General features: G+C 46.1%; 1 protein-coding gene across 2 annotated transcripts in view; it reads left to right on the top strand.

Annotated features, from left to right (window-relative positions):
- Positions 1-27790, top strand: part of LOC139366585 (catenin alpha-1-like) — a 219630-nt gene that overhangs the window by 55237 nt on the left and 136603 nt on the right. For both annotated transcript variants that reach the window (XM_071104258.1, XM_071104259.1), the window contains exon 8: positions 5330-5533. In XM_071104258.1, coding sequence (XP_070960359.1) covers positions 5330-5533 — 204 coding nt within the window. The remainder of the gene's footprint in view (positions 1-5329; positions 5534-27790) is intronic.

Genomic DNA, 27790 nt, shown 5'->3' with positions numbered 1-27790 from the left:
ATCTCCCTCACTAGCTTTAAGCACCAGCTGTCAGAGCAGCTCACAGATGGGGGTGCGCAACTCCATATTAATGCGAGTGATTTTTTTTTGGGGGGGGGGGGGGGAAGAATATGTTGAAAGATCAGTTGTCCGTTTACCTTTTAGGTCATGCAGTGTATCTGTGTCAACAGATCTGATATCTGATATTCCCAGTCATGTGAAATCCATAGATTAGAAGGAAGTTTGAGAGGTTGCTGTAGAGAAGCTTGTTGGGAGATGAATCAATGAGGCTTTGTTCCCATTGATATCCCGAGGCGTGTTTGGAGCAGCAGATTAACCGTGTAAAAGATGTCTGAGGTCATCTCTAATTCAGTTTATATGACTTTGTGTATATTTTGAGGGTATTCCACAACATTCTTCAGCTCCTGTCGAACCTCCAACCAGCAGTTTTATGTAAATAACAGTAGTACATTTGGGGAATGTGTGTATTTCGTCCTGTTACGTACAAGTGTGCCTAGAGTTAACACCTGCCAAATCTGAGGGTAGATTTTGTTGTATGAGAATGTCTAATTCACTAGGCACGTTTTGCGGGTAGTCACACTTGGTTTTGTGTTTTGAGTTTCTTCCATTGCTTGCAAAGAAACATCGACTAGTGAGATTCTCACAGGAACAAGTGATGAGACTCCAGTGCCTCCTACCAAGGAAGAGGCAGCTGTTTTGTCTCACGATATTTTGGTTCAAAGATGATGATCACAGAATATACATTTTAGATTGAGTTTACTAGTAATGTGAGAGAAATCATACCCCCCAAAAATTATGATAATAACAAGAGTTATTTGTGCATTGAGCCATCCCAGTTTCACAGTGCAATGGACAATGGACTTACAGTATAAGTCACCTCACAGCGATTTAATGAAGGAAACTGTTTACCAGTAATGCATTTCTTGTTTCTTTTTCCTTTTGTTAGTAATTACTATCTTGTCTCATCGCTAAAGTATTTAATAAGAATATTTAATTCATTCAGACCTAGGATGTCATTTTAGTGTTCCCTTTTTTTTGTTGAGCAGTGTAGATGAGAGCCCTGTGTGCCCCGGTCCAAAGGAGTGCGCCGTCTAGGGTATAGTGTGTCATTTGGAGTGTTGTTCATAACTATAGGTATTATCCATCATCTGGGGCTTTTGGAAAATAGACTGTTTAGACATCAGACTTCCCTGCAGGTTTAACAGAAGGCCTGTCGGATCCTGTCAAATCACTGTCTGAATCCTGCCTGTCATCTTTCTCTCTGTTTCTCTCCCCCTTGAGGTCTCTTCCCACTCCATCTCTATCTGCCAGCTGAAAGGGTTAGTGTTTGCCAAACTGAAAGCACAAACCACCCCATTTAGCCATGGAAAGGTGACTGAGAATATGGCTGAATACAAACAGTGTAGTTATTCCCTCCGTAAGCCAGTCAAACAGGCAAACTGTCAATACAGGAGACATTGGAGTCACAATTGAACACCTCAGATATGAGACGTGTGTAACAGGGGTCTCCAGACAATCACGGACTACAAAAGGAAAACACTGTCTCGCTTCCGGACAAACTAAACACCTTCGCCCGCTTTGAGGATAACACAGTGCCACCGACGCGGCCCGCTACCATGGTCTTTGGGCTATCCTTGGAAGACATTTAAGCGTGTTATACTTTTCCAAGGCTGCCGTCCCAGACGGCATCCCCAGCCGCGTCCTCAGAGCATGCACAGACCAGCTGGCTGGAGTTTTTACGGACATATTCAATCTCTCCCTGTCCCAGTCTGTCCCCACATGCTTCAAGAGGGCCACCATTGTTCCTGTTCCCAAGAAAGCTAAGGTAACTGAACTAAACGACTATCACCCCCGTAGCACTCACTTCCGTCATCATGAAGTGCTTTGAGAGACTAGTCAAGGATCCTATCACTTCCACCCTACCTGACACCTCAGACCCACTTCAATTTGCATACAGCCCCAATAGATTCACAGATGATACAATCTCAACCACACTGCAACACTGCCCTAATTCATCGGGACAAGAGGAATACCTATGTAAGAATGCTGTTCATTGACTACAGCTCAACATTTAACACCATAGTACCCTCCAAACTCATCATTAAGCTTGAGGCCCTGGGTCTAAACCCCGCCCTGTACAACTGGTTCCAGGACTTTCTGGCGGGCCGCCCCCAGGTGGTGGAGGTAGGAAACGACACCTCCACTTCGCTGATCCTCAAAACAAGGATGCATGTGCAGCCCTCTCCTGTACTCGCTGTTCACCCGCGACTGCGTCGCCACGCACGCCTCCAGCTCAATCATCAAGTTTGCAGACGACACAACAGTAGTAGGCCTGATCACCAACAACGAGACATTCTATAGGGAAGAGGTGCGGGCCCTGGGAGTGTGGTGTCAGGAAAATAACCTCTCACCCTATGTCAACAAACCAAAGGAGCTGATCATGGACTTCAGGAAACAGCAGAGGGGAGCACGCCTCCATCCACATTCACAGGACCGCATTTGGGAAGGTGAAAAGCTTCGGGTTCCTCGGCGTACACATCACTGATCTAAAATGGTCCACCCACACAGACGGTGTGTTGAAGGCGCAATAGCGCCTGTTTAACCTCAGGAGGCCGAAGAAACTTGGCTTGGCACATAAAACCCTCACAAATTTCTGCAGATGCACATTTGAGTGCATCTTGTTGGGCTGTATCACTGCCTGGTTTGGCAACTGCACTGACGACAGCTACAGGGCTCTCCAGATGGTGGTGCGGTCTGCCCAACGCATCACCGGGGGCAAACTTCCTGTCCTCCTAGACAGGAAAGCCAAAAAAGATCAAGGAAATCAACCACCCGAGCCTCTGCCTGTTCACACCGCTATCACCCAGAAGGCCGAAGTCAGTACAGGTGCATCGAAGCTGTTTTTCAGTCTCGCGGTCCCAGCTATCTTAAGGCCATCACTGTTAAACAGCCATCACTAGCCGGCATCCACCTAGTTACTCAGCCTTGCATCTTAGAGGCTGCTGCCCTATATACATAGACTTGGAATCACTGGCCACTTTTAGTAATGGATTACTGGCCACTTTTAGTAATGGATTACTGGCCACTTTTAGTAATGGATTACTGGCCACTTTTAGTAATGGATTACTGGCCACTTTTAGTAATGGATTACTGGCCACTTTTAGTAATGGATTACTGGCCACTTTTAGTAATGGATTACTGGCCACTTTTAGTAATGGATTACTGGCCACTTTTAGTAATGGATTACTGGCCACTTTTAGTAATGGATTACTGGCCACTTTTAGTAATGGATTACTGGCCACTTTTAGTAATGGATTACTGGCCACTTTTAGTAATGGATTACTGGCCACTTTTAGTAATGGATTACTGGCCACTTTTAGTAATGGATTACTGGCCACTTTTAGTAATGGATTACTGGCCACTTTTAGTAATGGATTACTGGCCACTTTTAGTAATGGATTACTGGCCACTTTTAGTAATGGATTACTGGCCACTTTAATGTTTGCACACTGCTTTATGTATCTCACATGTGTTTATACTGTATACTACTGTATTTTGGTCAATGTCACTGACTTTGCTCTATCTAATATTTATTTATTTATTTATTTATTAATTCAAGTATTTTACTTTTAGATTTGTGTGTTGTTGTGAACTGTTGGAACACATTTTGCTTCACCTGCAACATCTGTTAAATATGTGACCAATAACATCTTCTAAATATGGACCAATAACATCTGCCAAATATGGACCAATAACATCTGCTAAATATGGACCAATAACATCTGTTAAATATGGACCAATAACATCTGTTAAATATGGACCAATAACATCTGTTAAATATGGACCAATAACATCTGTTAAATATGGACCAATAACATCTGTTAAATATGGACCAATAACATCTGCCAAATATGGACCAATAACATCTGCCAAATATGGACCAATAACATCTGTTAAATATGGACCAATAACATCTGTTAAATATGGACCAATAACATCTGTTAAATATGGACCAATAACATCTTCTAAATATGTGACCAATAACATCTGCCAAATATGGACCAATAACATCTTGTTAAATATGTGACCAATAACATCTGCCAAATATGGACCAATAACATCTTGTTAAATATGTGACCAATAACATCTGCCAAATATGGACCAATAACATCTTCTAAATGTGTGACCAATAACATCTGTTAAATATGTGACCAATAACATCTGTTAAATATGTGACCAATAACATCTGCCAAATATGGACCAATAACATCTTCTAAATATGTGACCAATAACATCTTGTTAAATATGTGACCAATAACATCTGCCAAATATGGACCAATAACATCTGCCAAATATGGACCAATAACATCTGCCAAATATGGACCAATAACATCTGCCAAATATGGACCAATAACATCTTCTAAATATGTGACCAATAACATCTGCCAAATATGGACCAATAACATCTGCCAAATATGGACCAATAACATCTGCCAAATATGGACCAATAACATCTGCCAAATATGGACCAATAACATCTGCCAAATATGGACCAATAACATCTGCCAAATATGGACCAATAACATCTGCCAAATATGGACCAATAACATCTTCTAAATATGTGACCAATAACATCTGCTAAATATGTGACCAATAACATCTTGTTAAATATGGACCAATAACATCTGCCAAATATGGACCAATAACATCTTCTAAATATGTGACCAATAACATCTGCCAAATATGGACCAATAACATCTTCTAAATATGTGACCAATAACATCTGCTAAATATGTGACCAATAACATCTTGTTAAATATGGATCAATAACATCTGCCAAATATGGACCAATAACATCTTCTAAATATGTGACCAATAACATCTGCCAAATATGGACCAATAACATCTTCTAAATATGTGACCAATAACATCTGCCAAATATGGACCAATAACATCTGCTAAATATGTGAATGCAACCAATTTAAAGATTTGATTTGAAAAGAAGAGTTAGAGTTTTTTTTGGTACTAAATGCCTTTTTACCCAATGTTTTTCTGTTCTGTCTGTCAGCCTGGCTCTCTCTCGTTCTCTCTCCCTAAAACAAATCATTGGATGCACCCTCGTTTTTGTAGTTTGGTTTATTGTTTCCATATTTTTTTTAAATTAAAATGTTTTTTTTGTTTTTCTCTGCCGGGGTGTTTGGAGTCTTTGGACAGAGAATACATCAGAGGAAAAAAGGTGTTGATGCGGGGATTGAACCTGTGTCTCTGGTGGGGAGTTTTAATGTGTTACCACTCTGACCTCTGTTTTCTAACTCCCTCCGTCCAACAGAAGCAGATCATCGTGGACCCCCTGGCGTTTAGCGAGGAGCGTTTCCGCCCGTCTCTGGAGGAGCGCTTGGAGAGCATCATCAGTGGCGCCGCCCTCATGGCCGACTCGTCCTGTACCCGTGACGACCGGCGCGAGCGCATCGTGGCCGAGTGCAACTCTGTCCGTCAGGCTCTGCAGGACCTGCTGTCCGAGTACATGGGCAATGTAAGTGTCCATCTCTTTCCCTCCATCTTCTCTCTCCCGGTCTTGTCCTTCTACACAGTTTTCTCATCGAGGCAGTGTAAGTCTCATCACGTTCACACAGTTGCTGTTTCACCTCTCCACTATCTTTTTTCTCCTGCTATTTTCTGACTCTTCACACCCCTCTTCTCTCTGTTCTGACTCCTCACCTCTCCTCTCCCTCTCTCTCTCTGTTCTGACTCCTCACCTCTCTTCTCTCTCTCTCTCTGTTCTGACTCCTCACCTCTCTCCTCTCTCTCTCTCTCTCTGTTCTGACTCCTCACCTCTCTCCTCTCTCTCTCTCTCTCTCTGTTCTGACTCCTCACCTCTCTCCTCCCTCTCTCTGTTCTGACTCCTCACCTCTCTCCTCTCTCTCTCTCTCTGTTCTGACTCCTCACCTTTCTCCTCTCTCTCTCTCTCTCTGTTCTGACTCCTCTTCATGGACATGACAGGTAGGTAGTTAGTTATCTTACTCAACAGTGTCTCTGTGTGACTGAGTTTGAACCTGGGTCTCTGCCCCAATCTCACTCTTTTATTTTTTTTTAAAAATATATTTTTTTACCCCATTTTTCTCCCCAATTTCGTGGTAGTTAGTCTTGTCTCATCACTGAAACTCCCGTACGAACTCGGGAGAGATGACAGTCGAGAGCCGTGCGTCCTCCGAAACACAATCCAACCAAGCCCGCCACAGGAGTGGCTAATGCGGACAAGGACATCCCTGCCGGGCCAAACCCTCTCCTAACCCGGACGACGCTGGGCCGATTGTGTACCGCCCCATGGGTCGCGGCCGGCTGCGACAGAGCCTGGACTCGAACCCAGAATCTCTAGTGGCACAGCTAGCACTGCACCACTCGGGAAGCCCCCAATCCCCCTCTAACACGAAGGCACGCGCACGGATTTCTTTCCTCTTTTTTTCCCCCTGTACAAACATGAAGAAGCATTTATCAAGCGATTAGTGAACAATAATTTCTTAGTCTCACAATAATTGTCCTCCTGAAATCTATTAATTATTCAATAGATCCCATTATTCTCCAAGAATGATAAATACACAATTTTAGTCATAGCCTTTGTAATCAATCTGGATTGGGTCTACTTAGTGATTGCTTAGTTGGGAAAAACATTGTCTTTTGTGAAATCAACATTGTTTAGTGGATTTGTGCTGGCTTGCGCGGGGCCGTCTTCCTGTTTTAGGGGGTAGGAGAGCTGAGAAAGGGGCTGGCTGGTGATCTCCAGGGGTTCTGCAGGGATGGGTTATAGAATGCTGGGGGTTGATGGTTGTCTGCAGAACTACAGCTGATTATGATACCATGTTTTTGTCTATCTCACCGTTCTCTGTCAGGTATATAGCATTTGTCTACATTTACAGTGGGGCATTAAAGTATTTAGTCAGCCACCAATTGTGCAAGTTCTCCCACTTAAAAATATGGGAGAGGCCTGTAATTTTCATCGTAGGTACATTTCAACTATGACAGACAAAATGATAAGTTTTTTCCAGAAAATCACATTGTTTGATTTTTATTGAATTTATTTGCAAAAAATTGTCAGAATAAATCGATCAAATTTATTTAAAAAATATTTTTTCATACATCAGCTGATGTCACAAAGTGCTGTACAGAAACCCAGCCTAAATCCCCAAACAGCAAGCAATGCACGGTGGCTAGGAACAACTCCCTAGAAAGGCCAGAACCTAGAGAGGAACCAGGCTATGAGGGGTGGCCAGTCCTCTTCTGGCTGTGCCGGGTGGAGATTATAAACCTAGAGAGGAACCAGGCTCTGAGGGGGGGCCAGTCCTCTTCTGGCTGTGCCGGGTGGAGATTATAAACCTAGAGAGGAACCAGGCTCTGAGGGGTGGCCAGTCCTCTCCTGGCTGTACTGGGTAGAGAGGAACCAGGCTCTGAGGGGAGGCCAGTCCTCTCCTGGCTGTGCCGGGTGGAGATTATAAGAGTACATGGCCATTTAAGGCCAGATCGTTCCTTAAGATGTTCAAACGTTCATGGAAGACCAGCAGGGTTAATAATAATAATAATAATAATAATAATAATAATAATAATAATAATAATAATAATAATAATAATAATAATAATAATAGGAGAAATAAGAGTAAATAATAGTAATAATGATGATTATAATCAGTGGTTGTAGAGGGTGCAACAGGTCAGCACCTCAGAAGTAAATGTCAGTTGGCTTTTCATTAGCCGAGAGAGCGCAAAAGATGATGCATTTTTTTACGTTTTAAATTTCGAAAGTTTTAGTCGAACAATTTTGCATCTCGCTAAGGACTCGAGTGCATTTCTGTAGTTTAATCATGAACACCAACACGTTGTTAACCTCCTAGTTAAGCCTGAGTCTGTCACTTCGTATGAAATGAAAGAGAAGCGAAACAACCTGCTATTGCAACACTAAATGCAGTTCTCCTTCCGTAAGCTAGCTAGTTAGCTAAATGCTATTGCAACACTAAATGCAGTTCTCCTTCCGTAAGCTAGCTAGTTAGCTAAATGCTATTGCAACACTAAATGCAGTTCTCCTTCCGTAAGCTAGCTAGCCGCTGTGGTAACTATCTTTAATGAAGCATCAAAACAGGCTGTTCTGCCCTGAGTCAGTACAGAATGGAGTCTATGGCTGATCCTGTTACAGCCTAGTGATTGGTGCTTTGGAAACGTACTTAAGTGTGGACTGGCTGCTTCATCGGCAAGTTGTCAAACTATCTTAAACATCCCGTAGCTCGTCACTTTCAGTGGCACTAGCTAACATGCCACCCTGTGTTTTGTCAGTGAAGCTAGCTAGCAGCAGGCGGGGTTCACCAAGCTAAAACCAGCGGATGAAATCGCTGACCACCCCGATATACACGGAGTATACAAGACATTCATTTCCATGACATAGACTGACTGAATGAATCCAAAGTGGCTGCTGGGTAACGTCTTATCTTTCAACCGTATTCAACTTGTTCCATTTCTCTGGCGTTTTGTTTGGCGCTCTGGTTTTGGGCTGTTGTAACATTTTGAAACCGCAGTTCCCCTCCTCGTTATCAGGATTGTTACTTGATAAAAAAAAAGGGGTTTAGGTGGTGGGTGTGGCGGTCCAGATCAACTTTGTTTTAGACATGTTTAGCATTTTTAAGCTAATTTCCTGCATTTCTAATCATTTCTCAGTGGAGCTGAGATTTTGTTTTGCAGTTAAGATAATTTTCTACAATTCTATGCGTTTTGCCATGGATAATAGTGTTATTTTGCGCTAGCGTGATAACTAAATGAATACTGCTAAATTCATTGTTTTATTTTTCCGGTCAAGCTTGGGTACTTTTTATTTATTGGTACATTTTTATAAAATAAAAATACATACGTTTTCAGACACTTCTGCTGTGAGACACGAAATTGAACTCCGGTGCATCCTGTTTCCATTGATCATCCTTGAGGTTTCTTCAACTTGGAGTCCACCTGTGGTAAATTCTATTGATGGACAAGATTAGGAAAGGCACACATCTGTCTATATAAGGTCCCACAGTTGACGGTGCATGTCAGGGCAAAAACCAAGCCATGAGGTCGAAGGAATTGTCCATGGAGCTCTGAGACTGGATTGTGTCGAGGCACAGATCTGGGGAGGGGTACCAAAACATTTCTACATCATTGATGGTCCCCAAGAACAGATTGGCCTCCATTCTTAAATGGAAGAAGTTAAGAATGTTAAGACTCTTTCTAGAGCTGGTCGGGGAGAAGGTTCTTGATCAAGGAGGTGACCATTAACCCGATGATCACTCTGACAGAACTCCAGAGTTCCTCTGTGGAGATGGGAGAACCTTCCAGAAGAACAACCATCTTTGTTCCTCTAGTCAGTCCTTTATGGTAGTGTCCAGACGGAAGCCACTCCTCAGTAAAAAGAACATGACAGCCCGCTGGGAGTTTGCCAATTGGCACCTAGAGGACTCCAACTATGAGAAACAAGACTCTCTGATCTGATGGAACCCGGATTGAACTCTTGGCCCTGAATGCCAAGCGTCACATCTGGAAGAAACCTGACACCATCCCTACGGTGAAGCATGGTGGTGGTGGTGGCACCATCCCTACGGTGAAGCATGGTGGTGGTGGTGGCACCATCCCTACGGTGAAGCATGGTGGTGGTGGTGGCACCATCCCTATGGTGGTGGTGGTGGCACCATCCCTACGGTGAAGCATGGTGGTGGTGGCACCATCCCTACGGTGAAGCATGGTGGTGGTGGCACCATCCCTACGGTGAAGCATGGTGGTGGTGGCACCATCCCTACGGTGAAGCATGGTGGTGGTGGCACCATCCCTACGGTGAAGCGTGGTGGTGGTGGTGGCACCATCCCTACGGTGAAGCGTGGTGGTGGTGGTGGTGGCACCATCCCTACGGTGAAGTGTGGTGGTGGCACCATCCCTACGGTGAAGTGTGGTGGTGGCACCATCCCTACGGTGAAGCGTGGTGGTGGTGGTGGTGGCACCATCCCTACGGTGAAGCGTGGTGGTGGCACCATCCCTACGGTGAAGCATGGTGGTGGCACCATCCCTACGGTGAAGCGTGGTGGTGGTGGCACCATCCCTACGGTGAAGCGTGGTGGTGGTGGCACCATCCCTACGGTGAAGCGTGGTGGTGGTGGCACCATCCCTACGGTGAAGCGTGGTGGTGGTGGCAGCATCATGCTGTGGGGATGTTTTTCAGCGGCAGGGACTAGCCAGGATCGAAGGAAATATGAACGGAGCAATGTTCAGAGAGATCCTTAATGAAAATCTGCTCCAGAGCGCTCAGGACCTCCGACTGGGGTTCACCTTTCAACAGGACAACGACCCTAAGCACACAGCCAGTGTGGCTTCGGGACAAGTCTCAATGTCCACGAGTGGCCCAGCCAGAGCCTGGGACTTGAGCCTGATCGAACATCTCTGGAGATACCTGAAAATAGCTGTGCAGCGATGCTCCCCATCTAACCTGACAGAGCTTGAGAGGATCTACAGAGAAGAATGGGAGAAACTCCAAGCTTGTAGCATCATACCCAAGAAGAGTCAAGGCTGTAATCGCTGCCAAAGGTTCTTCAACAAAGTGCTGAGTAAAGAGTCTGAATACTTATGTAAATGTGATTTCAGTTTTTTATTTATGCAAATGTAATATTAAAACTGTTTTTTTTCTATATTTGCAAAAAAAATGTCTAAACCTGTTTTGTTTTGTCATTAAGAAATCTAGATTGATGAGGAAAAAAACACACAATTTAATACATTTTTAGAATAAGGTAACAAAATGCGGAACAAGTCAAGAGGTCTGGAATACTTTATGAACGCCTCCTGTACCCCACCCCAGTGTTGGTTACTGTCACTGGGCCTCCTGTACCCCACCCCAGTGTTAATTACTGTCTCTGGGCCTCCTGTACCCCACCCCAGTGTTAGTTACTGTCTCTGGGCCTCCTGTACCCCACCCCAGTGTTAGTTACTGTCTCTGGGCCTCCTGTACCCCACCCCAGTGTTAATTACTGTCTCTGGGCCTCCTGTACCCCACCCCAGTGTTAGTTACTGTCTCTGGGCCTCCTGTACCCCACCCCAGTGTTGGTTACTGTCACTGGGCCTCCTGTACCCCACCCCAGTGTTAATTACTGTCACTGGGCCTCCTGTACCCCACCCCAGTGTTAGTTACTGTCTCTGGGCCTCCTGTACCCCACCCCAGTGTTGGTTACTGTCACTGGGCCTCCTGTACCCCACCCCAGTGTTAATTACTGTCACTGGGCCTCCTGTACCCCACCCCAGTGTTGGTTACTGTCACTGGGCCTCCTGTACCCCACCCCAGTGTTGGTTACTGTCTCTGGGCCTCCTGTACCCCACCCCAGTGTTGGTTACTGTCACTGGGCCTCCTGTACCCCACCCCAGTGTTGGTTACTGTCACTGGGCCTCCTGTACCTAACCCCAGTGTTGGTTACTGTCACTGGGCCTCCTGTACCCCACCCCAGTGTTGGTTACTGTCACTGGGCCTCCTGTACCCCACCCCAGTGTTGGTTACTGTCACTGGGCCTCCTGTACCCCACCCCAGTGTTGGTTACTGTCTCTGGGCCTCCTGTACCCCACCCCAGTGTTGGTTACTGTCTCTGGGCTTCCTGTACCCCACCCCAGTGTTGGTTACTGTCACTGGGCCTCCTGTACCTAACCCCAGTGTTGGTTACTGTCACTGGGCCTCCTGTACCCCACCCCAGTGTTGGTTACTGTCTCTGGGCCTCCTGTACCCCACCCCAGTGTTGGTTACTGTCTCTGGGCCTCCTGTACCCCACCCCAGTGTTGGTTACTGTCACTGGGCCTCCTGTACCCCACCCCAGTGTTGGTTACTGTCACTGGGCCTCCTGTACCTAACCCCAGTGTTAGTTACTGTCTCTGGGCTTCCTGTACCTAACCCCAGTGTTAGTTACTGTCACTGGGCCTCCTGTACCTAACCCCAGTGTTGGTTACTGTCACTGGGCCTCCTGTACCTAACCCCAGTGTTGGTTACTGTCTCTGGGCTTCCTGTACCTAACCCCAGTGTTAGTTACTGTCACTGGGCCTCCTGTACCCCACCCCAGTGTTGGTTACTGTCACTGGGCCTCCTGTACCCCACCCCAGTGTTGGTTACTGTCTCTGGGCCTCCTGTACCCCACCCCAGTGTTGGTTACTGTCACTGGGCCTCCTGTACCCCACCCCAGTGTTGGTTACTGTCTCTGGGCCTCCTGTACCCCACCCCAGTGTTGGTTACTGTCACTGGGCCTCCTGTACCCCACCCCAGTGTTGGTTACTGTCACTGCATCACCATTCATCTGATGCGTATCAAAACAGAAATGCATGATGGAGAAAGTAGCACGATGATTTGTACCTGGTGAATGAAGACCGGGTCAATGGGCTCAATAGATTTTACCTTTTCATGAGGCTTGAATGATTGAATCAATGTGCACTGTGCGACGTGTGATAGCATGACCTTTTGAGTGGTGCTCCTGAATTGTCCTTGTGTCTGTAATGACAGCAGGGAATTGTACCGGCCTTAGCCCCGCGCTAGTGAAGCCTATCACTTACTGACCATCTCTCAACAGGTAGGATGGAACGGACCTAGGGCGTTCCCCTCTTCTTATCCGTCTCCCAACCTTTCATTTCATCTCCTTCTCCCTGTTCATCTTACATGACTATGCCTGGGGGGGTTGCGGTTTTTAGTCTGGGGGGCGAAGGGGCGCCGTTTGGAGGCTGGGGGGCGACGGGCCGCCGTCTGGAGGCTGGGGGGGGGTGACGGGGCGCCGTCTGGAGGCTGGGGGGGGGTGACGGGGCGCCGTCTGGAGGCTGGGGGGGGGTGACGGGGCGCCGTCTGGAGGCTGGGGGGGGGCAATGCGGCGCCGTTTGGAGGCTGGGTGGGGCGATGGGGCGCCGTCTGGAGGCTGTGGGGGGGGTGATTGGGCGCCGTTTGGAGGCTGGGGGGCAATGCGGCGCCGTTTTGGAGGCTGGGTGGGGCGATGGGGCGCCTTCTGGGGGGGCGCTGGGGGGGAGATGGGGTACTGTTTGGACATAAATGCTCATTTGATTGGACAGCGGCAATAACCTGTTCTGTGGTGTTACTCAGATTAGTATTTATTCTACTTGTATCCAGAATGAATATTTGATGCCGAACCATATGTCACCTAAGTGTCTTGTCTACATTCCTTCTCTATACAGACATGTCCTTTACCTGCCTAGCTATGGTCCAGTCTCCCTACGTCTCAGGCAGCGACTCGGGGCTCTGTCACATTTTTCCAGGGCCATAGTCATCCAATCCAATGCAACAGGCTCCTTTTCAAAACAACTTTCCCCTTCACTGGCCCCTCCTCCCCCTCTGGCCCCTCCTCCCCCTCTGGCCCCCTGCACGATGCACGTCTGTCTGCGGAACACAGATCTTTAGAACTCTGAGGCTGTCACTATGGCGATGGAGACCAGCTCTGACAGGGGGGGATTGGCTGCTCAGCTGGTCTGATAGAGAGAGGAAGCCGACGCGGACGAGCGGGGACATGATATGTGTCCACCTTGCGACCCCGGTACCATGACAACGAACTTGATTGTGGAAAGAGATTGTGTAGAGGGAAAGAGAGGAGGGCTAGCCTGTTAGGAGAGGCAGACAGACAAGCTGCTGTTACATCATGGGGCTTGAGTTAGTCATGACTGACTGGCTGGCTTGATGGACTTCTATCCACTATTTATTTTTATTTTCCCTCTCTCCCTTTGTGTCTCTCCCTCGCTCTTCTCTATCCGTCTAGCTTCCACCCACTCCTTTGTCCTCTCACTACCCTTCGTCCTCTCACTACCCTTCATACCCTCTATCCCTCTAGCTTCCACCCACTCCCTTGTCTTCTCACTACCCTTCATACCCTCTATCCCTCTAGCTTCCACCCACTCCCTTGTCTTCTCACTACCCTTCATACCCTCTATCCCTCTAGCTTCCACCCACTCCTTTGTCCTCTCACTACCCTTCATACCCTCTATCCCTCTAGCTTTCATCCACTCCTTTGTCTTCTCACTACCCTTCATACCCTCTATCCCTCTGGCTTCCACCCACTCCCTTGTCTTCTCACTACCCTTCATCAAATCAAATCAAATGTATTTATATAGCCCTTCGTACATCAGCTGATATCTCAAAGTGCTGTACAGAAACCCAGCCTAAAACCCCAAACAGCAAGCAATGCAGGTGTAGATACCCTCTATCCCTCTGGCTTCCACCCACTCCCTTGTCTTCTCACTACCCTTCATACCCTCTATCCCTCTGGCTTCCACCCACTCCCTTGTCTTCTCACTACCCTTCATACCCTCTATCCCTCTGGCTCCCACCCACTCCCTTGTCTTCTCACTACCCTTCATACCCTCTATCCCTCTAGCTTCCACCCACTCCCTTGTCCTCTCACTACCCTTCATACCCTCTATCCCTCTGGCTTCCACCCACTCCCTTGTCCTCTCACTACCCTTCATACCCTCTATCCCTCTAGCTTCCACCCACTCCCTTGTCCTCTCACTACCCTTCATACCCTCTATCCCTCTAGCTTCCACCCACTCCCTTGTCTTCTCACTACCCTTCATACCCTCTATCCGTCTAGCTTCCACCCACTCCCTTGTCCTCTCACTACCCTTCATACCCTCTATCCCTCTGGCTTCCACCCACTCCCTTGTCCTCTCACTACCCTTCATACCCTCTATCCCTCTGGCTTCCACCCACTCCCTTGTCCTCTCACTACCCTTCATACCCTCTATCCCTCTGGCTTCCACCCACTCCCTTGTCCTCTCACTACCCTTCATACCCTCTATCCCTCTGGCTTCCACCCACTCCCTTGTCCTCTCACTACCCTTCATACCCTCTATCCCTCTAGCTTCCACCCACTCCCTTGTCCTCTCACTACCCTTCATACCCTCTATCCCTCTAGCTTCCACCCACTCCCTTGTCCTCTCACTACCCTTCATACCCTCTATCCCTCTGGCTTCCACCCACTCCCTTGTCCTCTCACTACCCTTCATACCCTCTATCCCTCTGGCTTCCACCCACTCCCTTGTCTTCTCACTACCCTTCATACTAGAGGTCGACCTTATTATGATTTTTCAGCGCCAACACTGATTTTATTGGGCGAGCAAAAAAATCTGATGCTGATATTTGTAATAATGACAATTACAACAATACTGAATGAACAATGAACCCTTTTTATTTTAACTTAATATAATACATCAAACTCTATTTTAGTCTCAAATAAATATTGAAACATGTTCAATTTGGTGTAAATAATGCGTGTCGGAGAAGACACTAAAAGTGCCATACAGTGCCTTGCGAAAGTATTCGGCCCCCTTGAACTTTGTGACCTTTTGCCACATTTCAGGCTTCAAACATAAAGATATAAAACTGTATTTTTTTTGTGAAGAATCAACAACAAGTGGGACACAATCATGAAGTGGAACGACATTTATTGGATATTTCAAACTTTTTTAACAAATCAAAAACTGAAAAATTGGGCGTGCAAAATTATTCAGTCCCCTTAAGTTAATACTTTGTAGCGCCACCTTTTGCTGCGATTACAGCTGTAAGTCGCTTGGGGTATGTCTCTATCAGTTTTGCACATCGAGAGACTGACATTTTTTCCCATTCCTCCTTGTAAAACAGCTCGAGCTCAGTGAGGTTGGATGGAGAGCATTTGTGAACAGCAGTTTTCAGTTCTTTCCACAGATTCTCGATTGGATTCAGGTCTGGACTTTGACTTGGCCATTCTAACACCTGGATATGTTTATTTTTGAACCATTCCATTGTAGATTTTGCTTTATGTTTTGGATCATTGTCTTGTTGGAAGACAAATCTCCGTCCCAGTCTCAGGTCTTTTGCAGACTCCATCAGGTTTTCTTCCAGAATGGTCCTGTATTTGGCTCCATCCATCTTCCCATCAATTTTAACCATCTTCCTTGTCCCTGCTGAAGAAAAGCAGGCCCAAACCATGATGCTGCCACCACCATGTTTGACAGTGGGGATGGTGTGTTCAGGGTGATGAGCTGTGTTGCTTTTACGCCAAACATAACATTTTGCATTGTTGCCAAAAAGTTAAATTTTGGTTTCATCTGACCAGAGCACCTTCTTCCACATGTTTGGTGTGTCTCCCAGGTGGCTTGTGGCAAACTTTAAACAACACTTTTTATGGATATCTTTAAGAAATGGCTTTCTTCTTGCCACTCTTCCATAAAGGCCAGATTTGTGCAATATACGACTGATTGTTGTCCTATGGACAGAGTCTCCCACCTCAGCTGTAGATCTCTGCAGTTCATCCAGAGTGATCATGGGCCTCTTGGCTGCATCTCTGATCAGTCTTCTCCTTGTATGAGCTGAAAGTTTAGAGGGACGGCCAGGTCTTGGTAGATTTGCAGTGGTCTGATACTCCTTCCATTTCAATATTATCGCTTGCACAGTGCTCCTTGGGCTGTTTAAAGCTTGGGAAATCTTTTTGTATCCAAATCCGGCTTTAAACTTCTTCACAACAGTATCTCGGACCTGCCTGGTGTGTTCCTTGTTCTTCGTGATGCTCTCTGCGCTTTTGACGGACCTCTGAGACTATCACAGTGCAGGTGCATTTATACGGAGACTTGATTACACACAGGTGGATTGTATTTATCATTAGTCATTTAGGTCAACATTGGATCATTCAGAGATCCTCACTGAACTTCTGGAGAGAGTTTGCTGCACTGGAAGTAAAGGGGCTGAATAATTTTGCACGCCCAATTTTTCAGTTTTTGATTTGTTAAAAAAGTTTGAAATATCCAATAAATGTCGTTCCACTTCATGATTGTGTCCCACTTGTTGTTGATTCTTCACAAAAAAATACAGTTTTACATCTTATGTTTGAAGCCTGAAATGTGGCAAAAGGTCGCAAAGTTCAAGGGGGCCGAATACTTTCGCAAGGCACTGTATGTGCCATGTAAGAAAGCCAACGTTTATTAAGTTACTTACTCAGAACATGAGAACAATGAAAGCTAATTGGTTATGATGGTCAAATCCGGAAACTATCATTTCGAAAACAAAACTTTTATTCTTTCAGTGAAATACGAAACCGTGCTGGATTTTATTGAAAGGGTGACAACCCTAAGTCTAAATATTGCTGTTACATTATACAACCTTCAATGTTACGTCATAATTATGTAAAATTCTGGCAAATTAATTACGGTCTTTGTTAGGAAGACACACAATTCGCAACGAGCCAGCCGGTCCTGATACTGGCTCGTCAGCCAGGCGGTCCTGATACTGGCTCGTCAGCCAGGCGGTCCTGATACTGGCTCGTCAGCCAGGCGGTCCTGATACTGGCTCGTCAGCCAGGCGGTCCTGATGCTGGCTCGTCAGCCAGGCGGTCCTGATGCTGGCTCGTCAGCCAGGCGGTCCTGATGCTGGCTCGCCAGCCAGGCGGTCCTGATGCTGGCTCGCCAGTCAGCTGTTTTCCAGTCAGCCTAGCCAGTCATTGGGAGAGCTTCCGCGTGCTATCGCACCAACTTAAGGCTTCATTATTCCATATTGTCGTGACAGTTTCACATGGTGACCCTGACCCTCACCCTAACCCTGACCCTGACCCTAACCCTGACCCTGACCCTAACCCTGACCCCAACCCTGACCGCCACATGGATTTAATATTGCCCTTCAAAACCCCATGCCTCTCACACACCACACCACACCAAAAGAGGAGGGACCTCTTTTTACCTGTTATTTCTTCTGTGTAACCCCCCCACTTACATACATCTGTGCTCTCTGCTCCTCCACAGTGCTGCCTCTCCCTCTCTCTTTAGCCTTGGGCATCTACAGTGACTGTTCCCCTCCGCCTCTCCCTCTCTCTTTAGCCTCGGGCATCTACAGTGACTGTTCCCCTCCGCATCTCCCTCTTTAGCCTCGGGCATCTACAGTGACTGTTCCCCTCTCCCTCTCTCTTTAGCCTCGGGCATCTACAGTGACTGTTCCCCTCCGCCTCTCCCTCTTTAGCCTCGGGCATCTACAGTAACTGTTCCCCTCCGCCTCTCCCTCTCTCTTTAGCCTTGGGCATCTACAGTAACTGTTCCCCTCCGCCTCTCCCTCTCTCTTTAGCCTTGGGCATCTACAGTGACTGTTCCCCTCTGCCTCTCCCTCTCTCTTTAGCCTTGGGCATCTACAGTGACTGTTCCCCTCCGCCTCTCCCTCTTTAGCCTCGGGCATCTACAGTGACTGTTCCCCTCCGCATCTCCCTCTTTAGCCTTGGGCATCTACAGTGACTGTTCCCCTCCGCATCTCCCTCTTTAGCCTCGGGCATCTACGGTGACTGTTCCCCTCCTCGTCCTGCTGTGCTCTCTAAGGCACCCAATAAAAAGGTGCTAGGTTGCACGCTAAAGTGACAGTTATTTTGGGGGGGTTCCCACTTTGCCACATTGCCCAGGGCTCAAGGCTTTATTATAAGATGCTGAATTAGAGCTGGGACAGCCCCCCCCCCCCCAAAAAAAACTCCGAATAACCTTAACATTTCAGTTCTCCCAAGTTTGTCTATGTTACGACAGAGGTGTAGATTTTAAATCTGTTGAGAGGTCTGGAGGGCCGTAGCTGAAACACTACAAATGCAGAGATATGGTGAAATAACTTTTTACGTTACTGTTTCATATTTCGCCCGTGGAAGCCTTGGCCTACGGCAGGGACTGACGGGTTAACCCAGGGGTAATGCAAAAACCAAATCTCGTTTTAATCTCATCTATATGCGTAATTAAATAAAATTATAGCACACGCAATGTGTCAAGGGAAAGATTTAGCATCCCGGCGCTTTGTCTATTTCACGGCCACCGCTATAAACCAAGGAGCCGTCACTAACAGGCTGTCAGACTTCCTGCTTCCTGATCGGTCCCTGTTGACCTCTAGCCTTATTGATTGGCTGAGCTGGCAGGTAGATGAAATACGGTTTCAACACTTGCCATGGTAATTACACAGGCTAAGAAATGTTCCCCTCGTCGTAATCTTTGTGTGTGTGTGTGTGTGTGTGTGTGTGAGAGTTGAAAGCTTTGCATTGAATTACACACACGTTTGTGTATATTTGTAAGCGTGTGCATTGAACTCGGTTCACCTTTTTTGGCATCACTATTTCATGGTGCTCATCTCTCTGTGCTGTGACATGTCCCTATGCCTTAGCACATTTTAACCTTTTTATTTTATCCAGGTGAGTCAATTAACCGTGTTCTTATGGACCGCGACGGCCTAGTTATGGCGTGATGCACAAAGCAGTGGACTGCCTTCCAAATGTCACCATGTTTTTTTTTGACCAGAATGCCGTTGGGCTCTGGTCAGTGGAGGAGTGCACAATAGAGGGTAGGGTAGCTTAGACTCGTCCTGTGTCGTCAACGTGCTCGTTGGTTCCCTCAGTCATTTAATGTGCTGAATTAGCATCTCAGCCCCGTTGAGCCCAACAGCCAAGCAGGCTCTGTGCGGTGTTGTGATAGACACAGCTTTCCAATTCAGTCCTGCTTACCCTCCTCAAACTTGTTGCCCTATTTGGTTAATTAAATATAATTATATTTGGGTAAAAATTATCCAACAACAACGTGCATTGGATCCCAGAGGATAGCATTTTAAAAGCATGAATTAAAACACTGAGTGGTCCTTGGTGAATCATCATTAGCCATCCTCTAATAAGTGACTAGGTCTCTGGACTATATAGGGAATTGTTAGGAATTTAATGAATAAATGACTAAACAATATCCCCATTTTAAATAGAACTGTAATTAAACTATACCCTGTTTTACAATATCTGATTTAATAATGTTAGTTCATAAAGAGGGATTATTTGACATGAACAAGGAGTAATTAAACATAATGAACACCCTTCCAACTAGTCTGAGGAGGAATGGGTTGTGGGTTAAGTAAGCAGATAGGTTAATGACCCGACGAAACTGAGCTCTGGGGTGTTTTAGATAAGGCAGTGAGTGCATTCCTAGGTTTTCTGTTAACTAGAACTGTCAGCTAAGTGGTGATCGATTTAATGGTGAGGGGTCAAGAGTTAATTCAGTTATGTTGTGTGTCCTGTGTGGGTGCTGGTGAGTCAGAATGAACTTTTTAAACTTGCTCTGTCTTGGTCGGGAGGAGGAGATTCATTCACCAATGACGTCATATTTTGTATATAAACTGTTGTTCATGGTAACATGGTAGCGCGCTCCAAGAATAAATACTATTATCTATTATTGATAAGACTGGTCTCCATCTATTTTATGCAAATAAGAATCTTACAAATTCTCATAAAATAGATTAAGTGAATTTAGTCTATCCTTTATATCAGGGGCCTTCCAGCATTAGGGAACATCCTGCATGCGCCATTTCTTTCTTTGGTCACAAGAAATGTTCCAAGCTAACTAAGGGGGAATCAGACTAGTGTAGACTCCCTCTCCTGTTTCACCAACTACTTCTCTGATAGAGTTCAGTGTGTCAAATCAGAGGGCCTGTTGTCCGGACCTCTGGCAGTCTCTATGGGGGTGCCACAGGGTTCAATTCTTGGGCCGACTCTTTTCTCTGTATATATCAATGATGTCGCTCTTGCTGCTGGTGATTCTCTGATCCACCTCTATGCAGATGACACCATTCTGTATACTTCTGGCACTTCTTTGGACAATGTGTTAACAAACCTCCAAACGAGCTTCAATGCCATACAACACTCCTTCCGTGGCCTCCAACTGCTCTTAAATGCTAGTAAAACGAAATACATGCCCTTCAACCGATCGCTGCCCGCACCCACCCTCCCGCCCGACTTGCATCACTACTCTGGACGGTTCTGACTTAGAATAGGTCGACAACTATAAATACCCAGGTGTCTGGTTAGACTGTAAACTCTCCTTCCAGACTCACATTAAGCATCTCCAATCCAAAGTTAAATCTAGAATCGGCTTCCTATTTCGCAACAAAGCCTACTTCACTCATGCTGCCAAACATACCCTCGTAAAACTGACTATCTTACCGATCCTTGACTTCGGCGTTGTCATTTACAAAATAGCCTCCGACACTCCTACTCAGACTGCATCCAATTTGCTATTACGTAGCATGCGCTCCAACAGGTATATCTCACTGGTCATCCCCAAAGCCAACACCTCCTTTGGCCGCCTTTCCTTCCAGTTCTCTGCTGCCGTTGACTGGAACAAAATGCAAAAATCACTGAAGTCCCTCACTAACTTTAAGCGTTAGCTGTGTGTGGCGAAATCTGCACGGAGCCTTCACCGTGCGCTGCCACTTTTAAGAGCGCATGAGCAGTAAGGAAGGAGAAAATAAAGAGAGCTCGTTCAGCTCTTTGGGGAGGGGCTCTTTGGGGAGGAGCTCTTTGGGGAGGAGCTCTTTGGGGAGGAGCTCTTTGGGGAGGGGCTCTTTGGGGAGGGGCTCTTTGGGGAGGGGCTCTTTGGGGAGGGGCTCTTTGGGGAGGGGCTCTTTGGGGAGGAGCTCTTTGGGGAGGAGCTCTTTGGGGAGGGGCTCTTTGGGGAGGGGCTCTTTGGGGAGGAGCTCTTTGGGGAGGGGCTCTTTGGGGAGGGGCTCTTTGGGGAGGGGCTCTTTGGGGAGGGGCTCTTTGGGGAGGAGCTCTTTGGGGAGGGGCTCTTTGGGGAGGGGCTCTTTGGGGAGGGGCTCTTTGGGGAGGGGCTCTTTGGGGAGGAGCTCTTTGGTGGCGCGACAGTTTGATTGTGTGTGCTGTGCTGCAGACGTTTTGTTTGGTTTCAGCGTGTGTAGTTTATAGAGTATTTAACTCCATCATCGGTGTAATCGCTCTAGGTCGTGGTTGTTTTCGTTTGGGACCGCGCCCGTTATGGATCGCACGGATTAGTAGCAACATTGTTGCGAAGCTTTAACATGCAAACCAACAAACCATCGGACAGTCAGACAGTACACCTGCACGCCTGAAGACCACAGCTAAGATCTCTCTTGTTCTCTTTTCCTTTCGGCATGGTTAATACCTGCCTGGCGCCCGAACAAAATCTTTCTTTACCCCTCTCTAATAAATACCGCTACAAGCTTACCGATCACTGCAGCTGTACACAGCCCATCTGTAAATAGCCCATCCAACCAACCACCTACCTCATCCCCATATTTGTTTTTGTCTCTCTGCTCTTTTGCACAGCAGTATTTCTACTTGCACATCCTCATCTGCACATCTATCACTCCAGTGTTAATAGCTAATTTGTAATTACTTCTCCACTATGGCCTATTTATTGCCTTACCCTCTCACTTACTTTGCACACACTGTATATATATTTTTCTATTGTGTTTATTGACTTCGTTTGTTTGTGTAACTCTGTTTTGATTGTCGCACTGCGTTGCTTTATCTTGGCCAGGTTGCAGTTGTAAATGAGAACTGGTTCTCAACTGGCCTACCTGGTTAAATAAAGGTGAAATACAATTTAAAAAAATAATTAAAAAAAAAAACATCCTGGTGTTGCCGAATGAATAGCACTTCCTATTATTAAGGCCACTTGAACTCTGAACTTTGTATATACGAATCACCTTCGGCAGTGATGACAGCTGTGAGTCTTCCTGGGTAAATCTCTTAAGAGCTTAGCACAGCTGGATTGTACAATATTTTCACGTTCTTCTTATATAGAACAGATCTACCGCTGTGTGTGTGTGTGTGTGTGTGTGTGTGTGTGTTATCTAGGCTGATATCAGACAATCAGGAGAGATGGAATGAAGAGAGGGTGGATGGAAGGCGAGATGGGGAGGAAATCACACTGGAAGGAGATGTAGAGTTAAGGCCGGAGAATGAATGAATGAAAGAGGGAGTTCGATGGGTAGAAACTGTGAAAGAAATAACGGAGAGTGAGAAGGATACAGCAATGTTTGGAAAAATCCTCTGCATTATCCTTAACAGCAGACTCGTACATTTCCTCAGTGAAAACAATGTATTGAACAAATGTCAAATTGGCTTTTCACCAAATTACCGTACGACAGACCATGTATTCACCCTGCATCCCTAATTGACAAACAAAACAAAGGCAAAGTATTCTCCTGCCTTGTTGTTTTCAAAAAAGCTTTTGACTCAATTTGGCATGAGTCTGCAATACAAACAATGGAAAGTGGTGTTAGGGGAGAAAACATTTGACATTATAAAATCCACGTACACAATCAAGTGTGCAGTTAAAATTGGCCAAATAACATTTCTTCCTCAAAGGTTGAGACAGGGATGCATGTCAAGCCCCACCCTCTTCAACATATATATCAACGAATTGCCGAGGGCACTAGAACAGTCTGCAGCACCCGGCCTCACCCTTACTAGAAACTGAAGTCAAATGTCTATGGTTTGTTGATGATCTGGTGCCTATGTCCCCAATCAAGGAGGGCCTACAGCAGCACCTAGATATTCTGCACAGATTCTGTCAGACCTGGGCCCTGACAGTAAATCTCAGTATGACAAAAATAATGGTGTTCCAAAAAAGGTCCAGTTGCCAGGACCACAGTAACAAATTCCATCTAGGCACCGTTGCCCTAGAGCACACAAAAAACTATACATATCTCAGCACCACAGGTAACTTCCACAAATCTGTGAACAATCTGAGAGATAAGGCAAGAAGGGCCTTCTATGCATCAAAAGGAACATACATTTTGACATAACAATTAGGATCTGGCTAAAAATACTTCTCAGTTATAGAACTGCCCATTATGGTTCATTTTGGGGTCCGCTCACCAAGCAAAAATTCACAAAATGGGACAAACACCAAATTGAGAGACTGCATGCAGAATTCTGCAAAAAATATCCCCCGTGTACAATGTAAAAAGACACAAAATAATGCATGCAGAGCAGAATTAGGCCGATACCCACTAATTATCAGAATCCAGAAAAGAGCCGTTAAGATCAATAACCATCAAAAAGGAAGTGATTCCCAAACCTTCCATAACAAAGCCATCACCTACAGAGAGATGAACCTGGAGAAGAGTCCCCTAAGCAAGCTGGTCCTGGGGCTCTGTTCACAAACACAAACACACCCCACAGAGCCCCAGGACAGCAACACAATTAGACCCAGCCAAATCATGAGAAAACAAAAAGATAATTACTTGACACATTGGAAAGAATTAGCAAAGAAACTGAGCAAACTAGAATGCTATTTGGCCCTAAACGGAGGCAGAATACCTGACCACAGTGACTGACCCAAACTTAAGGAAAGCTTTTATGTACAGACTCAGTGAGCATAGCCTTGCTATTGAGAAAGGCCTCCGTAGGCAGACGTGGCTCTCAAGAGAAGACAGGCTATGTGCTCACTGCCCACAAAATGAGGTGGAAACTGAGCTGCACTTCCTAACCTCCTGCCAAATGCACGACCATATTAGAGACACCATATTTCCCTCAGATTACAGAAGATCCACAAAGAATTCAAAAACAAATCCAATTTTGATAAACTCCCATATCTACTGGGTGAAATTCCACAGTGTGACATCACAGCAGCAAGATGGGTGACCCGTTGCCACAAGAAAAGGGCAACCAGTGAAGATCTTTACCATTGTAAATACAACCCATATTTATTTATTTTCCCCTTTGTACTTTAACTATTTGCACACTATTTCAACACACATATATATATATATATAGCCATATGACATTTTTAAAATTAATTTCTTCTGGAACTTTTGAGTATCATGCTTACTGTATTTTTTTCAAATTTATTTCACTTTTATTTATCTATTTCACTTTCTTTGGTATTGTAGACATATGTTTCCCGTGCCAATAAAGCCCCTTAAATTGAATTGATATTTGATAGAAATTGGTTGAATGAACCTGCATGGGTGGAATGATAGAAGGATAAGAGGTAGAGTGAGTTTTCTCCCGCCATCTTTCCTGTTGTCTGTACCCTTGGGGAAAATCGGCCTCTGTGTTCCAAATGGGTCCCTATTCCCTATATAGTGCACTACTTTTGACCAAGGCCCATAAGGCGGAGCAGAGTGGGCCATTCAGGCCAACGTTACTGTAAATTGGAGCGATGCCATGTTTCATGAGCTTATTACCACCATCATGCTGGATCAATGAGTCAGTCAGGTCTTCCATTAAAGACATCCTCCAGCCATTTCTGAACTTTTACAGGTTTAAAAAGCGATTGGCTGAGTATAAAGTATAAATTCAGCAAAGTACACACACTAAAGGGTAAATCCATGTGTTTTTTTGTGTATAATATACATTTTACCACTTAACTTTGAGTTAGATATTCAAGGACTTGGTCTGATGGAAATGTGTGATATCATTGCCCCCCCCCCCCCCCGTGCTATGTCATGACATACCAGACCACCTATTGAGATGTGCCTTTTCGTTCAGTTAATCAGGTGTTAAATGAGGTGAAAAGGAGACTGGAGTGCCACTAACTCTGTCTGAAACAACCTTGGACTTTCTCCTGCTCCTAAAATAACGCTGGAGTTGAAGGCTGAATATCAAGAGGGTTTCCTCATTTAGATCGTACAGACCCTACTGATCCAAAGTTCAGCTGATGTTAGTCATTGTATAGTCTCTAGTGAAAGACTACGTCCTTACAATACTTAGTATTATTGTGAAGAAGAGCTCAATCTAAGCTGAACTTTTGTCTCCAAAAAAATGTGCTTGGAAGGATGGACAAGTCCTTGGTCCTGATGTGTGATACAGACCAAACTTTTTTTAGGCCTGTAATTTTCTAGCCTCCTATTTCTTTAGCCCAAAACCCCCTGTTGCGAGGTGAGTGACAGAAGTAAGATGGCTCCTTGAACCATGTGTTTCCTTTCAGGCTCTAAAGACCAGACAGTCCACTAGCCCTGTATTCCTGACATTTAAAAACAAGTTTCTCTCTGCATTTCCTGTTCCTTTCTACCCAAACCCCCAGTATTTAAACCCCGACCTGCTAGGCTGTTCCTTTCTACCCAAACCCCCAGCATTTAAACCCCGACCTGCTAGGCTCTTCCTTTCTACCCAAACCCCCAGCATTTAAACCCCGACCTGCTAGGCTGTTCCTTTCTACTTAAACCCCCAGTATTTAAACCGACCTCTGCTGCTAGGCTGTTCCTTTCTACCCAAACCCCCAGTATTTAAACCCCGACCTGCTAGGCTGTTCCTTTCTACCCAAACCCCCAGTATTTAAACCCCGACCTGCTAGGCTGTTCCTTTCTACCCAAACCCCCAGTATTTAAACCCCAACCTGCTAGGCTGTTCCTTTCTACCCAAAGCCCCAGTATTTAAACCCCGACCTGCTAGGCTGTTCCTTTCTACCCAAACCCCCAGTATTTAAACCCCGACCTGCTAGGCTGTTCCTTTCTACCCAAACACCCAGTATTTAAACCCCGACCTGCTAGGCTGTTCCTTTCTACTTAAACCCCCAGTATTTAAACCCCGACCTGCTAGGCTGTTCCTTTCTACTTAAACCCCCAGTATTTAAACCCGACCTGCTAGGCTGTTCCTTTCTACCCAAACCCCCAGTATTTAAACCCCAACCTGCTAGGCTGTTCCTTTCTACCAAAAACCCTGACCTGCTAGGCTGTTCCTTTTCTACCCAAACCCCCAGCATTTAAACCCCGACCTGCTAGGCTGTTCCTTTCTACCCAAACCCCCAGTATTTAAACCCCGACCTGCTAGGCTGTTCCTTTCTACCCAAACCCCCAGCATTTAAACCCTGACCTGCTAGGCTGTTCCTTTCTACCCAAACCCCCAGCATTTAAACCCAGACCTGCTAGGCTGTTCCTTTCTACTTAAACCCCCAGTATTTAAACCCGACCTCTGCTGCTAGGCTGTTCCTTTCTACCCAAACCCCCAGCATTTAAACCCTGACGTGCTAGGCTGTTCCTTTCTACCCAAACCCCCAGCATTTAAACCCCGACCTGCTAGGCTGTTCCTTTCTACTTAAACCCCCAGTATTTAAACCCGACCTCTGCTGCTAGGCTGTTCCTTTCTACCCAAACCCCCAGTATTTAACCCGACCTCTGCTGCTAGGCTGTTCCTTTCTACCCAAACCCCCAGCATTTAAACCCCGACCTGCTAGGCTGTTCCTTCCTACCCAAACCCCCAGTATTTAAACCGACCTCTGCTGCTAGGCTGTTCCTTTCTACCCAAACCCCCAGTATTTAAACCCCGACCTGCTAGGCTGTTCCTTTAGACGTGGTTGTTCTCCCTCCTCTACGGGGTGTCAGCAGGCTAAGTGTTAGTGGCTGTTAGGTTTGGGTCTGTGCTTCTCTGTGTTTCGGTTGATACGCTGTGAGGGATCCTGGCTGGAGACAGCCAGCGCCTCCCAGACACAAGCTGTATCCCAAATAGCAGTTTATTCCCTAAAAGGTGCACTACTTTAGACCTGATTCGTAAGGGCCCTGGTCTAAAGTAGTGCACTATAAATGGAGTTGGGGGACTGACACGAGCTTATATAAAGAGATGGCAGAGGTGTATAAGGTAGTAAGTATCATGTTTATATACAGGGAGTACCACTACCCAGTCGATGTGCTGCGGGAACGAGGTTATTGAGTTAGCTATGTACATATAGATCTGGGTTACGTGATCTGGCAACAGTGTGTGTGGGGGGGGGGGGGGGGGGGGGATTTTGTTTGTATGTGTGTCTGGTTAGAGTCCAGTGTGTGTGTGGTAGGGGGGGGGGGGGGGATTATGTAGTGTGTTGGGATGTTTGTATGTGTGAGTGTTTGGTTAGAGTCCTGTGTGTGTGTGTGTGTGTGTGTGTGTGTGTGTGTGTGTGTGTGTGGGGGGGGGGGGGGATTATGTAGTGTGTTGGGATGTTTGTATGTGTGAGTGTTTGGTTAGAGTCCTGTGTGTGTGTGTGTGTGTGTGTGTGTGTGTGTGTGGGG

This window comes from Oncorhynchus clarkii, chromosome 14 (assembly GCF_045791955.1).
Source record: "Oncorhynchus clarkii lewisi isolate Uvic-CL-2024 chromosome 14, UVic_Ocla_1.0, whole genome shotgun sequence".
Classification (NCBI taxonomy): Eukaryota; Metazoa; Chordata; class Actinopteri; order Salmoniformes; family Salmonidae; genus Oncorhynchus; species Oncorhynchus clarkii.
Note: the sequence above shows the minus strand (reverse complement) of the source record. Positions and strands in the feature narration are given on the sequence as shown.